General features: G+C 39.8%; 1 protein-coding gene across 14 annotated transcripts in view; it reads left to right on the forward strand.

The window, feature by feature from the left end:
• Positions 1–16,660, forward strand: part of kiaa1109 (KIAA1109) — a 58,747-nt gene extending 42,087 nt beyond the window's left edge. For 4 of the 14 annotated variants that reach the window (XM_081351834.1, XM_081351827.1, XM_081351828.1 and 1 more), the window contains 21 exons: positions 1,343–1,575; positions 1,662–1,865; positions 2,683–2,863; positions 3,196–3,385; positions 4,450–4,608; positions 4,731–4,870; positions 4,951–5,149; positions 7,685–7,888; positions 7,994–8,170; positions 8,830–8,967; positions 10,082–10,291; positions 10,392–10,545; positions 10,644–10,801; positions 11,399–11,588; positions 11,670–11,887; positions 11,981–12,232; positions 12,324–12,527; positions 13,317–13,511; positions 13,644–13,778; positions 13,859–14,027; positions 15,536–16,660. In XM_081351834.1, the coding sequence (XP_081207960.1) occupies positions 1,343–1,575; positions 1,662–1,865; positions 2,683–2,863; positions 3,196–3,385; positions 4,450–4,608; positions 4,731–4,870; positions 4,951–5,149; positions 7,685–7,888; positions 7,994–8,170; positions 8,830–8,967; positions 10,082–10,291; positions 10,392–10,545; positions 10,644–10,801; positions 11,399–11,588; positions 11,670–11,887; positions 11,981–12,232; positions 12,324–12,527; positions 13,317–13,511; positions 13,644–13,778; positions 13,859–14,027; positions 15,536–15,755 (3,930 nt within the window). In that variant the 3' untranslated portion in view covers positions 15,756–16,660. Of the gene's footprint in view, positions 1–1,342; positions 1,576–1,661; positions 1,866–2,682; positions 2,888–3,195; positions 3,386–4,449; positions 4,609–4,730; positions 4,871–4,950; positions 5,150–7,684; positions 7,889–7,993; positions 8,171–8,829; positions 8,968–10,081; positions 10,292–10,391; positions 10,546–10,643; positions 10,802–11,398; positions 11,589–11,669; positions 11,888–11,980; positions 12,233–12,323; positions 12,528–13,316; positions 13,512–13,643; positions 13,779–13,858; positions 14,028–15,535 lie in introns of all 14 variants that reach the window. The other 10 variants (XM_081351837.1, XM_081351838.1, XM_081351826.1 and 7 more) reach the window with 8 other exon arrangements.
• Positions 16,661–17,166: the final 506 nt, after the last annotated feature.

Genomic DNA, 17,166 nt, shown 5'->3' on the forward strand with positions numbered 1-17,166 from the left:
AAACTCGATCAAAAACCATCTTTCTCAATCAAATGGTGTCAGCCTTTTTGGATCTTAGATTGGAAAGTGTTCTTATTTTCTCTTGATCTCTCTACTCACACATTGATTCACACACTCCCTCGCTCCACATGTTGAAGCTGCTCTTGTGCTGTGTTTGTATTAACTAATCAGCTCTTGTTTCCTCAGCATGTCTAGAACTTGATCTTAGTTCATTGCATTGCTCATGATGTCTTGTCATCTGTCCATCTTTTCATCTTCTTATGTCTCATCCCTCTCTCCTCCGCTGGGTCTTAGTGGAAAGCATGAATTGGGAAAAGGAAAAGCTTTCTCCAAAGTGCTCACTGGTTATGAGCTATCAGCCAACAGATTCAGTTTGAATATTAGTCAGAATCAGACCAGTTTAGGTTTTGAGCACATTAACAGATACAGGGACAGAATAATGAATGGATTGATAGATGGATAGATAGATAGATTAATTGAGATGATTTGTAAATGTTCGGCAGTTGGATAAAGGCATTACTATTTTTTAGGGTAGATCAAGTTGCAAACTTGAATTAGCATTAATCTAATATATTGACCCGATAGAATAGCTTAGTGCCCATTGAGCTTTTAGACATGTCAGGGTTATATTTCACCACAGTCACATGAAAAGTAATAGAAATTGTAACATGCAGCCTAGTTTTAGGACCGATTTTTGCATCAGTACAGTATTTCCACAACAGTCAGTTAAGTGTTATTGTGTTATAGTATGTAATAAGTCATATTTCTGTATTGCAGCAATTAGAATCGCCATTGAGTATAATGATAATTACAAATTCAAAAGTAAAATGTTGAGATGCCCTGATCTTAAAATTCTGTCCGATACCAAAATCCAGTAATTATTTTGATGACCGAAAATTGGCTGATAATTAAAATTCTATACTATTTTGTGTACAAAATGTAACGCTTTACTTGAAGAGAGAGTTCAACCAAAAATGAAAATTCTGTCATAATTTACTCACCCTTTTTCCAAACCTGTATGAATTTCTTTCAGATATTTTCAGATATTTTAAAGAATGTCAGTAACCAAACAGTTGATGAGACTCTTTTACTTCCATAGTATTTTCTTTCCATACACATGGAAAGAACTTTAGCCTAATTTAATAATTTAAATTAAACTAATTTAAAGCATAAAACTTCTTTTTTTTTCATTTATTTTTTGGTGAAATGTGACCTGGATATGTCAACACTCGCTTAGTTGAAGAGACGTAAATCCTTTAGAAGAGAAATGAATGAATAGATGGATAGATGCATAGATGCATAGACAGATCTCCTGACTGTTGGCTTTCACTGATTGTTGAAGTTCCCGGAGGAGACAGAGGTGGACCTGTTGTCTGTCACCATTGATGATCCTGCCTATTACCCATCATGCTCAGTGTTCAGTGCCCCTGGCACACCAGCAGTCTTTTCACCAACCATTACCTTCCAGCATGATGACAGTCGGCGGGACGACCTCTCCTCGACTTCATCAGAGGACTCGGACAAAGATGACGAGTTTGATAGGGAAAGGCCGCACAGCTATTATCGCAGACCAGGGTGCGTTAAACACAGCGCATGCAAACACTCGACAAACACAATTACACGCTCCCTAAACTGATGGTCTATATATTTGTGTTTCTCAGGGGCTCTCAGAGGAAATCATCTGCTCTTTCTGCATTATTCAGCGAGCGCTGGCCCAACACACCCCCTCAGCGTGGAGGATTAGCTCCGCCCACTGAACGGAACATTGACTTTGAGCTGGACGTGCGTGTCGAGATTGACAGCGGCAAGTGTGTGCTGCACCCCAGCACCCAGCCACCTGAGCATGAAGATCTCGCAGTGAGGCGGTAAAGAGACAACCCAAAATGCCCACACATCACACATTTTGAAAATAAAATGAAGTGCAGCGCTGCAGTAATGACATTCTTGTTGGACAACATGGAAGTTAGTGTCATCCTGGTTCCCTCAACAAAAACCCAATAGGATTTTTTTCAGTGGCTTTTGGATCATTGCAGATGATAACTTTTTGACCAACAAAAGATTGACATTTTTTGTTCATCATGATAATCTTTACAAGTAAACACTACATTTATGAATTTTGAAGCTTAAATACAATTGCCAGAAGTAAAAATATAAACAAACTACACCACATCAACATTACCATCGCAAAGCCACCGACAACTTTTTCAGAGTTTATTTAAAAGCCGTTTTCAGTTTGAGTTTGAATAGTTTGCAATAGCGTGGTTGTAAAAGCAATGAGGATGTGAAAGCGGACTGGTGTGTAGATGAGTTTACCTGTTCAGCCACGATAATGCGATAATCACGATAATCATGATGATTTTATGTTCCTAACAACCTCATTTAGCCACTTGTCAGCAATTGCCTTTTTCAAGACGAGTAAAAGCTTAAAATACACCAGTAATACCCCCTTGTGAATTTTAATGTCGTAGAATAAAACTTGAAAATATCTTGAGCTTGTGTTTACCACAGACCTTATTTCACGCATTTAACCAAAAAACCCATTGACTTTAGGAACTGTAACACCTTTCCAGGTTTTGGCCTACAAGAAAACATCATCCATTCAGAGCTCTATTCTTCTGGACTTAATCTCGATCAGAGCTGTAAAGCGTTTCTGTGTGTCTGAAATGTCTCTCTGTTGTTTAGGAGTTGTGAGCGGAGCTCGAGGAGTCTGGATCAGGACTCTCCTCCGAAGAAGAGAAAGCTCCAGCACAGTTTAGGCTCCAGTTCTCATCTGCTGAATGCTAAGCGAGTACCTACCTCTCTGCAGAGCAAGACCAGTGACATTGAGACCACTGTCTTCTACATCCCTGGAGTGGATGTTAAGGTCTGCAGTGGATCTAATGATATGGTTTAAGTAAAGCCGATTGCACACAGAAGGATTTCAGCTACAATTTTTCAACCTGAGACTTAAGTTTTGGGTGTGCCACCACATAAAACCCGCTCAAATACACTCATAGCCCTATAGATCTATTTCAATGCATCTGATTTGCACTTGGATTTATGAAACCAAAGTGTCTGATGGGTTACAATGCTCAACCGCTGCAATAAAACATATTACAAATGTAAAACAGCAGTAAACCTAAATGGATGCAGTAATGTACACTTTTTATGATGGTTAACTGTAGCACTCATTTTCCCCTCTCTGTCTGTTTACAGCTACATTACAACTCTAAAATGCTGAAGACGGAGTCGCCCATTGCCTCGCGTGGATCTTCCCTTCCCAGAACCCTTTCCAAAGAGTCCAAACTGTATGGTATGAGAGACTCACCTGCACCACCAGCCTCAGGCCCTGGAAAGATTAACACACTCCTCCCTCCCCCTCCCCCACCCCCTCCTCTCCCTTCAGGTACACACTCTGTTCATCTGTCGTTCTCTGCCAATGGCTTCCTGCATGCGCTTAGCCTCATCTCTGCACTGGAGCCCACAGCTCTGAGCTCAACTGTAGCGCATGACTATCTAGGAACAGTGTTCACAGTTGCCACTCGGCAGGATCTTTTTTTTCCGCTGTGGTTCTGTGTTGTTTTTAATGCCGATGTGACATTGCTTGGTTTGAGACAAGCTTCCATTATTAGTTGTTATTATAATATTATTGGCAACAATTTTACAAATTTATTTATTTAATTTTTTTGCTGACAGCAACTAAAACTATAAAAATAAATCATAGTCCAAGTGTGTCTGAAATGTCATAATTCCAAGTGGATGCTGCACACTGGTGGTGGTTGAGGAGATATGATTGTAAAGCGCTTTGGGTGTACAGTAGTACATATGAAAGCGCTATATAAATGCCTCATTCTATTCTATTCTATTCTATAGTATATACACTACCGTTCAAAATTTTGAAGTCCGTCAGATTTTTATTTTATTTTTAAAGAAGCCTCTTATGCTCACCAAGGCTGCATTTATTTGATCAAAAAACCTCAATAGCCACTTTGGATGAGAGCATCTTCTAGATGAATAAATGTACATAAATATCAAGTAAACAAGCATCACTCACTATCACACATTCACAGAAAAATTACAAATATCTTGCCATTACTCAGCCTCATGTTGCTCAACAAAAAATGGAGTTTAGGTTGATGTTCAAGCTTCTCTTTTCCATATAATGAAAGCAGGTGATATCTAGACACTAACTATCCATTGATTGCTAGCTATTGATTGACTTTGATTTTAAATCATTTTCTATTACAGTAATTGCATTTTATGCTTGTGTTAAACAATTTTAGTTTTTTTTTGGCTGCTCTGTTGTGCTTCATGCATATTACTTGCATGCTGGAGGTGAATAAGGTGCCAAATGGTTGCATCCTGCTCTGAATCTTTTGCTTTCATTGCATGATAAATTGGCAGCAAAGAAAGATTGTTCTCAACTTTGTGTGTGTGTGTGTGTGTGTGTGTGTGTGTGTGTGTGAGCAGCTAAAGGTAAGCCGAGTGTAGGGGTGAAGATGGCTAAGCTGTATGCATGGGTAGCCCTACAGACATTGCCAGAGGAAATGGTCATCAGCCCATGTCTGCTGGACTTCCTGGAGAAAGCGCTGGAGACAATTCCCATCACACCAGTCGACAGGAACTACAGTAAGTGTGGTTTCAGATTTATCATTTGTCACTTGAATAACATATGATAAAATCACAATTCTGTGAGGTTTTTGTGTGTATACTTTATGCGGATATTAATATATATGTGTGTGTTCGTGTAGCCCTCAATGTTCCTGAGGAGGATGTTGGTCACTTTGATTCTGTGGATCCTTTGGAGGAGTCTCAGGTGTCTCTTGTGTCTTCTGCTGGAAATTCATACTCCTCCTTCCCTGTGGATGTGGTAGTTTATGTCAGGGTGCAGGTATACTAGCGTTCCTCCATTTGTACTCATTAGTGACCATCTCAAAGCGGTCTGTTAATTTCATTGTGTTTGTTCCTCAGCCATCTCAGATCCGGTTCAGTTGTCTCCCCATGTCTCGAGTGGAGTGCATGCTGAAACTTCCCTCTCTGGACCTGGTTTTCTCATCCAATAGGGGTGAACTTGAGCCCACCAGCGCCACCCATCCGTCAGAGGGCCAACACACACCTTCCTCCACACCTCCATCGGTACACAACGCCAACAGAGTGCCTGGAAGCAAAGGTATGAATGTACGGTCAGCGTTATCTTGCCAAGTAAGACATTTTCCTGGATCAACATTCCTGTCTAAAAATTTAGCCCTACCCCTAAACCTAATGCTACCTTGAAGTTATCCCTAAAATCAAAGGGAAATGATAGGTGAATAACACTGATGTAGAAGCACCTATCCCTGGTTGTAAGCCTAAACTTGACATAAACTGTAAAATTGTCTCTCAAATCTGATTGGTTGATTGGAATGTTGTTTCAGGATCAACAAAGATGTTAATCCTGGAGCATGTTGTACTTGTTTAAATCAAGATCACCATGAGGGTCCTGTTCTGAAAATCTCTCTCTTATGCCATTTTGATACATAGTACCATTTAAAAATAGCAAGAATATACTGTTAACGAATATCAAGACGCCATTCACGCTGCTGAGAGTAGGGGTGCAACGGATCAAAAAACTCACGGTTCGGATCGTTTCTCGGATCAGAGTCACGGATCGGATCATTTTTCGGATCAGCAAAAAAAAAAAAAAAAAAAAGACAAGACAAATAACCACAAGTTTTGTTAAATTAAAATATATAAAATCAACAGTGGGAGCGCGACGGGTTCATTCCATGAAGCGTGACTATAAACACACTGATAGCGTTTGTGATGGTTTTAGCCCGGTCTGATTGTGCAATGTTGAGCAGCCTTCGTTTTCACTTCTGTCAGCGAAACACCGGGGTGATGTCGCTTCAAATGCGTGGCCATGCTTGATGTGTTTCCACGGATGTCCCGATACCACTTTTTCACTTCCGATACGATACCGATGCCGCAGCTTTGGCTATTTGCCGATACCGATATCAATCCGATATATTTATTTTATTCTTGAACTAATACTACTAATAATAAAATATATGGAAGCACTTTGCTCAATTAGCCACATAAAAACATCTCACTCAAATGGAGAACAAATACTTCTCCAGTATATAGTCCACAACAACAGTTGATAATGAAAGACTGTCACCCTTTATTCAAAAGACCTTGAGATATGTTTGGTAATTGTAGGCTACCTGAATGAATTTAAAATTAATTTGCTATATTTCAGATCAATATATTAAATTGTTTCCTTAAAATTTTAATTAACTTTAACGTTATTCTCATCTGAATTATAAATCATTTATTTCTGTATAAAATGATACTACCATTAAAAACACATTTGATTTTCTTTTTTAATCAATGTAGAATGTGTAACTTAAAAATAAACAGATTACTCTGTTTGAGGACAAGAAATGAAAACAAGTGTGTGTGTGTGTGTGTGTGTGTGTGTGTGTGTTCCAGCATACATCGCAGCCTGTTCATTTTGCTGCGTTCACACCATACGCGAATAGAGCGTCAAATTCGCGTCTAGTTCGATGCTTGAACAGTTTGAATCCTTTCGCGCGTCCAAAGCGAATAGGACGCGCCGCGCGCGTATAATGATAAAGCGAGCGTTTGAAGCGAAATAGACGCGTGTTCCAGGGAAGCCAAAATGCTCCCATACAGGGGATTTAAATGACGCGGGGCGTTCAAGCTCCTCCGTTCCTCCGCTCGCCATGACCACGCTGTGTGTGGACTGAACATGCACACAACTTTTTTTTTTTTTCATAAATTAATCCGCGGATCACGTGTGTGCCGAACCGAAGATATTGATGATCAATGATGATCCGTTGCACCACTAGCTGAGAGTGACGTTTAGATGAATATGTAAATATATGCTGTCCGTTTTCCTCAGTAACAAAATAAACGCACAACAAAAATGACTGGTGTGAGAAGGCAGCAGTTAACAAAGCATCTGATCATTGCGATGTGAATATGTTTGCATGAACTCTGCTATTCTCTGCCATCAGGTTGACAGATGAGGTGATTACAATTACACTATTATGATAGTTTGGTTATAAAGTATATTTGAGACTATAGATAGACTATAGATCTGGCTATGTGAGACTAGTTTGAATTAATCAGTTTTCTTTACGTGACTGTAGTACAGATTAGTTCATTCGGCATTATCATGGTTTGTATAAGCATTCGCTTCATGTGTTATAAAACCTGTGTTAGGCAAGTTACTCTAAAAAAGTAATTACTAGCTACGAATTACATCTTCAACAGCGTAGCAAGTAATGCAATACTTTTTAGAGAGAGTTATTAGTACAGTAATCTAATAACTTTCTAAATCTCAAATCAACCTCGACCAGTTGAACAGTACAAGGAGAGATATGAAACTGCTCATTTAATTCCTTAAAATAAATAAACATTAGACGTTAAATGTATTACTTACATTAATTGCTTAGACACCCAACACTGAGAGGCTCCCTGGAGCTCACGTAAACACATCCTTTTGATTTTCCCGGCAAAAACATCCCGAGTCCTTCACATTAAAATAAGTCTATAGGCTTTCATAGACAACCTAGGAACGTTGTAAAAGCTGTTCGGCACATCGGCAATAAAAAAAAAACGATATGAAAATTCTTACATACAGCCCCTTTAAAGGGTGTGTTGACTAATGGTAATCATTGTAACTTCTTCCATCCCTCAGGTCCATCTACAGGGTTAGGCAGTCCTCTGGGGCGGAGTCGCCACCACAGCAGCCAATCAGATCTAACAGGCCAACCGATTAACTCATCGGGTCTGAGTTTCACTGCCTGTATGTCAGATTTCTCACTGTATGTGTTTCATCCTTATGGAGCCGGCAAACAGAAGTCTGCAGTTACTGGCCTTCCACCTGGACCAGGACCACTGGGTGAGAGCCCATTGCAAAGACATTTCTCAGAAATCTTGCGATGGTTTATAAGTAAAATAAAAGTATATAATTATAAGATTCTGGAGATGACTTTGGTTCTTTCAGGAGCAGTGGACGAAGAGGCCTCTTCAGTGACGGGCAGGAAAGATTCTCTCTCCATCAACTTGGAGTTTGTGAAAGTCAGTCTTTCCAGGATGAGACGTACAGGATGCCCAGCGTTTATTGATACTTCCGTTGCTAGCAAGGGTGGGAAGATGGACACCACTCTTATCAACATCTCAGGTGAGTAATTCAAAATGACTTACTCGGATATCCTTCAGGATGTCTGATTGTATCACCTTACTAAAGCCTTTTCCGGCTGTATGACACTACTGTTTAATGACTGTTCAAAAGTTTGGGGTCAGTAATTTGTCTTTTTTAAAGAAATGAACATTTTTATTCAGCAAGAAGGCATTAAATTGATCAGAAGTGACAGTAAATACATTTATAATGTTAAAAAGATTTCCATTTCAAATAAATGCTGTACTTTTGAATCCTGAAAACAAAAATGTTAAGCAGCACAACTGTTCAAAATCGATTAATAATAGGAAGTGTTTCTTTCATTATTATACATTATACATTATTATTTATTCCCAAATCAGCATATTAGAATCATTTCTAAAAGATTATGTGACACTGAAGACAGGGGTAATGATGCTGAAAATTCAGCTTTGTATTACTGGAATAAATTACGTTTTAAAATAAATATTACAATTTATAATAACTGATAATATTACTGTTTTTACTGTATTTTTGTGCATATTTCTTTCACACAAAAAAAACATGAAAGAGTCTTACCAACCTCAAACTTTTGACATGTAGTGTGTTTAACAATAAAAGGGAATCCTTCAGTTGCCTCAGTAACTAATTTGTGACGCTGTGTGTTTGTGTCTTTCTTCTAGCGGTGTGTGATATCGGTTCTGCATCCTTCAAGTACGACATGAGGCGTTTGAGTGAGATTCTTGCATTCCCACGAGCTTGGTACCGCAGAAGCATTGCCAGGAGATTATTTCTAGGAGACCAGACCATTAACTTACCAGGTTATACATACTGTATATACTCTCAACATTACACAACTGTTCAAAAGTGTGGAATCACCATTAAGTTTTTGGAAGAAATTGATGCTTCTGTCACCTACAATTCAGTACCAGAAACAGCGACATTATTGAGATGTTAAATCCTTTTTATATATTTTTTTTATATATTCGTATCAATTGAAAAAGTTGTGTTACTGAAGTGTAGCAATCACAATAAAATGTTTTTCAGTTGATGGAGTATTAAGTACACTTCCATTCCTGAAATCCATTTTTGGTAACACACATTTTATCAGTCTGTTGTCCTTTTGAGAGATGAAGGCTATTTCATGCACTGCTGTCTAGAAAGAAGAAAGCAAACAGGATTTAACAATGACAGATGCCTGCTGGACAACAACAAGCAGTTTAAGAAAGCGACCCCTCGCTGGTGCTCAGCTGGCAGCTTCATTGAACCGTACCTGTCAAACAGCAGTACACAATCTGCAACAGTGAAGAGATGCCTTTTAGGCAGAATTTAATAGACAAAACTAAATCTGAAACTAAAAAATAAGAGAAAAAGAGTGGAAAAGGCAAAAGGATTAGATGAACTATGATTTGAGCTATTGAGCTGTTTAAAGGGATAGTTAACCCATAAAGAACAATGAGGTTTGTTCTCGGCTTCTCGCGCACACAAGCTTTCGTGTTTACTATATGGTGTTTTAATGTGGGTATGATAAAAGCCTAATTTATATCTGTTCAGCATATAAAGCAATCGTATCTGTTCACAAGACTTTGATTAAATCACTCCATTCATATGAATTTCGTTTTATGACGCATTTATGACCTTTTTGGATCTTCCAAGTTTTGGTTACTTGGACTTTTAATGGAGGGACAGAAACCTCTCAAAAACCTTTGGTTAATCTTCAAAACACAGAGAGATTTTTAAAGTCTTATGAGTTTGCAACAACATACGGGTGAGTAAATGACAGAATTTTCATTTAAATTTCACCTGAATATCTTAATAAAACTGAGTCCAAACTTTTGAACAGTAATGTATATCTACTCGCCTGTCCCAGTCATCTTGCATCTTCAGGTGAATGCTGGAAAGCATTGATGATAACTGCTGTAAAATGTGCTGTAGCCTCAGGTCCTGCCACTCCAGATTCTGTGGAGAGCATCGCACAGCACCTGTCTCCTGAGTCCAGCCGAAAAGCGTACTGGAGGACGTGGGACGGCCAATCCACTCAACACCCCTCCGTCTTTACTGACGCCACAGCAAACCACGCGCACCTCAAATCACCCGCCACCGGACGTTCCCGGAGCGTGTCTGACTCTTCAGCACCGCGCAGAGGTACACACACATGCTGCTAGAGGTCTGTTGATGATGTGCAGCTTTGTGGCTCTACCATCCTTATCTATTTAACCCATTGTCTGTTTGTGGGTCTCTACAGACTCTGTCACAAAGACCGCCATCCCGTCGTTTCGGAACGGAAAAGCAGCAGCAGCACAGCAGGGTTCGCCATGGGAGACTCTGGTGGTGTTCGCCATCAACCTTAAACAGCTTAATGTCCAGATGAACATGAGCAATGTCATGGGCAACAATACGTACGAGAGACCTACAGAAACTATTTGATTAGTGCAGCTGTTAACATGCTTAATATCTCTTTGTTTAATGATAATTTTGTATGTGTGTGTTTAAACAGTTGGACAACAAGTGGGCTGAAGAGTCAGGGCCGTCTGTCAGTGGGCAGTAACAGAGATCGTGAGATCAGCATGTCTATCGGACTGGGTCGCTCCAAGCTGGATTCCAAAGGAGGAGTGGTGGGTGGCAACATTGACGTTAACACACTGGAGATGGTCTGTAAGTATACTTTTAATATTTTTTTTATTTACGACTCGCTTTAAAAACTGGTTATGTCAGTTTTTCCTGAATACTTATTTTCTCTAATTATCAGACATATTTCTAATAGTGTTATAATAACCAGATACAACAGCTATCAAAACGCAATATATCAAAATTAGTAGGTTCTGTTAAATGGTGTTCCTTTCTACCATGGTCCCTAAAATGAGTTAATTTAATGTCAAGTTAAATAATATAATATTATAATATTTTTAGTATAATTTAATATAATATATATGTATTAGTATCAATTCATTATTTATTAATTAAATACAAATTTCCCTTTCTGATTTTTAGAACCGCCCCTGCACCCTATGTTTTTTTTAATGATCCTTTGCACTCGGATGTAGGAAAAAAATCTGTTGCTACTTTTGTTTTATCGCAACTTTTAAATACACTTAGAGCATGTATGAATTTAAGTCAATTTTAATTCTACTTTAATTAAAATTCATAATGGGAATTGCAAACAAAAAGGCTTTTTAAATTAATTTCTGTATGGCACTGAACTCTGCTGTCTGGTCATCCTCTTCAGTAACTGATAACCGATTGTTCTTCTAGCCCATATTTCAGAACATCCAAATCAGCAGCCCAGTCATAAGATTCAGATCACCATGGGCTCCACAGAGGCCCGGCTAGACTATATGGGCTCCAGCATATTAATGGGCATCTTCAGTAACGCTGACCTGCAACTACAGGATGAGTGGAAGGTGAACCTCTGCACGACTCAGGCCAGTCTATCTGAGAAAAGGTATAAGAACTGCCAATCATACTAGCTTATCAACTAATACCTCAACCAAACCAAACATTCTCTGATGTGCATCTCCTCCAGTGAGATCTTTGTACATGGAGACCTGCAGTGGGACATATTCCAGGTGATCATCTCCCGCTCCACCACTCCTGACCTGATAAAGATCGGCATGAAGTTGCAGGAGTTCTTCACACAGCAGTTTGACACCAGCAAGCGAGCCCTGTCCACCTGGGGCCCGGTGCCCTACAATCCTCCCAAAACCCCGGTCATCAACATGGACAAAGGAACAGCTGAAATCTGTTAGTGTGCTTGTGACCGCTTTACTTTTGAAATACAATTTTGTTGTTAATGAAATGACTTTAAAGACCAACATAAATGTCTTTTTCTCTCAGATATGGATGCAGCTCATCACAGACATTGGCCCAGTGTGTTGAAGATGGTGGCTGGATGTCACATTTCCCTCTTCCAGATGCCTCTCCCAGAGGATGCTGTGCAGCTGGGCGGCTCGATGAGTCTCCATGGCAACCACATGACTTTGGCTTGTTTCCATGGGCCCAACTTCCGTTCCAAGTCCTGGGTGCTGTTCCACCTGGAAGAGCCCAACATCGCCTTCTGGACTGAGGCACAAAAGATCTGGGAGGATGGTACTGACACTAGTGCTAGTTTTCCGTCCATCCATTCATCCATCATTTGCCTTTTCATAAATTGCAGCTAACAGGTTGTGTTTTTGTCTAGGCTCCAGTGATGATTCTACATATATAGTTCAAACTCTTGACTTTCACCTTGGGCATAATACCATGGTAACCAAGCCTTGTGGTGCTCTGGAGAGCCCAATGGCAACCATCACTAAGGTTACCCGCCGTCGTCATGAAAACCCCCCGCATGGGGTGGCTACAGTCAAAGAGTGGTTTAACTATGTCACTGCCATGAGGAACGAAGGTAAATGTTGCACACTCAATGGCTCTGTTCCAAACCTAGTGAGCTGCCTTGCTGTCTTTTGCCTATATTGTAATATTGTAAATATTCTGGTGGTGGTATTGCAAAAAAAAAAAAAAAAACACAAGACGGTGATGCAGTGTGTAGCTACTACTGCCACACAAAATCATATCGACGAAATAGAGACACTATTCCTGCTTCCAAAAAAAAAAATATATATATTAAAAAAGAAATAATAAATTAAATAAGTTAATACACCCCAGTTTGCAGGAAGTGGAAATCAACAGTGCGTACTTTATGTTCACCTATGGTGTCTACTACAAGCTTTCATGTTTGCAGTTGTTGATAGTTTGAATCCCCTAATCAGAGCTTTTCTGTTAAAAGAATATATTTTCTGCCCGAAGTTTAACTTAATCTTTGCAATCTGATCACTGTCTGATCAAACAGTCTTTCTCACCTCCCTACAAGGCGGGTTTTTTTTTGCTGTTTTGATCAGGACTTCTCTTTCAGAAGTTGGGTAATAGCGCCCCCTACCATATAACAGTGAAAACACATCAATTACATCAATGTTGGGGAAGCGTTGTCATAAATCACGGAAAATTCCGTCAATGGTGTGAAAAGAGAAAAAAACGCTTTCTATATAGGCAGCTAACTAAGCTTTTAGAACAGAGCTAGTGTAAAGCCATATTGTTTGCTGAGCAGCAGTCTCATGTTTCTGATTACCATATTTGCTGTTCTTGAATTGGAACATTTTAATTTTCCTTGAAATAATTCTCTCTTTTCTTGTGTCAGAGCTGAACTTGTTGCGTAACGTGGATGCAAACAACTCAGAAAGCGGCGCGGCAGCAAAGAGCTCCAGCCTTCTGAGCGGCTTCAGGGGCTCCTCCAGCTACAATCACGAAACCGAGACCATCTTCGCCCTTCCCAAAATGCAACTCGAGTTCAAATCCATTCATGTACAAGACCCAGAGGAACCTTCTCTCAGTGGTACAGTAACTAATAACCTGCCATATTTTTATATTCTGGTAGCCTCTGGCAGATACATTGCTATTGTTTATTCCTAAGGTTGCTAGACGCTTGTATAGTATGAAACCTCGCTGACTCTGAGCTGTGTTGTAGATGCAGGCAGTAAGCCTAAAGTGGAGTGCAGTGTTGTCACCGAGTTCACCGACCACATCTGTGTCACCATGGATGCAGAGCTCATCATGTTCCTGCATGACCTGGTGTCGGCATACTTGAAAGAAAAGGAGAAAGGTGAGACTATCACGAAATCCAGACTCGGGTTCCTTTCTTCATAAATGTCCTTTGTCACTGAGCACGTGCTTGTGTTGCAGCTCTCTTCGCCCCGCGCATCTTCGCATCTCGACCTGGTCAGAAGAGCCCCACCGCGCAGCAGGATGAAACGTCATCAGAGAAGAAGGAAAATGAAGAGGTGGTGAACTACACCACAGTGGACTGGAGAGAGTTCCTCTGCAACACATGGCATCTGGAGCCCACACTACGGTAACACTGGTCACATCACATGGTTCCACACAGACCTTTCTGATGTCTCAAATCAAACAGACTTATGTTAATAGACAGTTGCTGTGGGTATCTGGGTGGTTGCTCGGGTGTTGCTAGTGTCGGAGAATTTTCCCTTGATTCATGTCTAAGTATGATGCAATGAAAATGACAAGCATGAAAAAATAGGTCTGAAAAAGATGAGAGAATGGGAAAATACCCAGAAATGCAGAGTGTCAAAATACAGAATGAAACAAAGCACCATTATGATGTGAGGTTTGACCAATTGAGAAGACATGTCTAACTGTGTCAGGGTCACCAGGCGTGACAGAGGGGAAGAGATAGCTTTGAGGGTATCCATTGGAGACTTGGTGATATGAAAAAGGTATAAAAAATGAGTGCTGGATATTGTAACTTCAGAATGACCAGCTGGCTTCTCCTTTATTGTTTGTACAATAAAGTTAATTCTTCTGACCTGGAACCTCGACTCTGAGAAACTTCTTTGAGACCTGAACCAAAAAGAACTTTGAATTTGCCACAACACTAGGTGGAAGTTAAGGGTTTCTGACTGGATGGTAGGGAATTACGCAGGTGTTCTGGCTGGTTGCTGTGGGAATCTGGGTGGTTGTTCGGGTGTTGCTAGGTGGTAGTCAACATTTTCTGAATAGGTGGTAGGGAGCTGCTAGGGTGTTAGAACTTACACATAAGTAGTTGCTAGATGGTTGCTGTGCTGTTTTTAGGGAGTTCTGGTTTCTAGGGAGTTGTTAGGCTGTTGTTAGGGTGCTCTGAGTAGGTGCTAGCACTTAACTAGGTTGTTGCTGAATCATTGTGAGAGAGTTTTCCTGAGTGGATGCAAGGAAGTTGTTAGGGAGTTCTGGGTTATTGCTAGGACACTGGCTGGTGGTTACGTAAGGGTTAGCTGGTGGTTACCTAAGGGTTAGTTACTCCGCTGCGCGTCGGACGGTTCACGCCTCGCCATCGTCCATTAATACCTGACAATGGACACCTCGAAGGGCATTAACCTGCTTATACCATGGTTACTTGCCAAATAACACATTTTTAAAACATTAGTTTAAGTTTTAATTAGTTTTACAATCGAAATCTAAAGTTTTTACAAACATTAACTTGGTTTCCCTGGTTACGCCTGACAGTTTATTTAGCAACCGGAGATAGTCCGCTCAGCTCGTAGAACCCTTCAGTTTACTGCCTGTTGCTATGGTTACTCACAGCCGATGTAGCCAGCGCATTTATTTATTAATTTCGAACGGTAAACAGTCAGTTTCACCAGAACTCCTTTACTAGGTGTCCTCTATCACTTTTTTAATGGACACCCTGCAGCCAATCAGAATCGAGTATTCACCCAGATCATGGTATAAATGTGTACGTAGGTGGTTAAATGTAATATTCTTGCTTACTCCATACAAGTACATATTTCACCATCATCACCATCACACTTTTCATACATTATTGTCTGCATTATTGTCAGTCGTTTGACATGCGTAATGTTTCAGGTTGATCTCGTGGACGGGCCGTAAGATCGATCCGGTGGGGGTGGACTACATTTTGCAGAAGCTGGGATTCCACCATGCCAGGACTACGATTCCCAAGTGGCTGCAGAGAGGAGTGATGGACCCTCTGGATAAAGTTCTGTCCGTTCTCATTAAGAAACTTGGCACGGCATTGCAGGATGAGAAAGAGAAGAAAGGTCAAAGAGACAAAGATGAGCATTAACTCAGACACTTCAATGTATTAATACATTACCGCTATCTGGAGCCATCTGTGTGAATTTATTTCTTCTTTTTTTTTTACCTTGTCTGAAACCACTGGATTTATTGCAAACTACTGTACAGCACTCACAAACGCATCACAGCCATTGCTATACTGTGTGAACGTTAATGTTTGCCCTGGTTCATATGGCTATAGCTCTTGGGTGACTGAAAGTGTTTTTTTTTTTGTACATTTGAATTTTCAGAACAAGTAAAGATTGGATAGCTGCTGCTGAATGCCATTTGGACTTTTAACATGGATTAAACGCACTTACACGTTGCTGACACTAACAGTCAGTGTGATCTTAAGATACAGTATACGAGTGTGCTCTTGAAATCAGTTTACATGAGTTCAGAGGAGCGAGAAGCATCCTGTGTTCTTTCTCTTGAGGTGAATATACTGCTGAATATTGCCAATCAGACTTTTTAAGTAGTTTTATTTAACATTTTAAGAGCAAACAATACAGGTAACCGCTGACCGGGTGGTAAAGTGTTCTTTCAGCCAGCAGAGGAAGCGTGAACATCCCTATGCCTAATTATTCCTTTGAGAGTGACCAAATTTTATGCCTCATTAACACATTTTGAGGGATGATATAGTGGAGATGCCTCAGATATTCCTGTGAATACATCAGAACCTCAGATTGTGCTGTGTAATGTGAACTGGCCTATAAAGCAAGGCTCTAACTTAAATAGACAAACAAAATGTAAATATCTTAAATGCATAAGCTGTTACCCATGTTAGGCCTGTGGTGATAGTGTTTTTCCTTTTTTTTTTTTTTCATAAGTGCAATAGACCATTGTATGTACAGAGGTAAATATGTTCAATGTGCTGATTTCTTAACTGAATAAAATCATTACTACTAAAATGAATGATACTTGTAAGTGACCTTTTTTCTTTCACATTGTAAACTAAGATGAGTTTTGTTCATTCGTTGCTGTGGTAATGGAAGGTTGCCTTAGGGAACAACATTGTACTACACAGATGTAATGGTTTATTTTGATGCTCCATGCATAAAGAAAATGTTCAATCTTCACTGTATACACACTGAGGAAATAGACTATGTTCAGAATAGCATACAAGTTGCTGTTTTTGCAGTATGCGCACAATAACTGGATGAGCACACTAAACAGAATACTGTATCCCATAGTGCAGTGTGCTCTAGTTGCAGTGTTAACTTAAGCTATTAAAATAAAGCTGAAATAGATTTAGATTTAAAAAAAATTAAATAATTTAAAATGTTCCCTTGGCAACTAACTGAAATCAAGTTTAGGCACTGAAAAACAAAGCTAAATAAAAAATCTAATTCAAAATATATAAACGTAATATATAAATAATACTAAAATAACTAGCTACCCGATCTTTTACGTCCAGTGAT

The sequence above is a fragment of the Scardinius erythrophthalmus genome (assembly GCF_964197995.2).
Source record: "Scardinius erythrophthalmus genome assembly, chromosome: 21".
Classification (NCBI taxonomy): Eukaryota; Metazoa; Chordata; class Actinopteri; order Cypriniformes; family Leuciscidae; genus Scardinius; species Scardinius erythrophthalmus.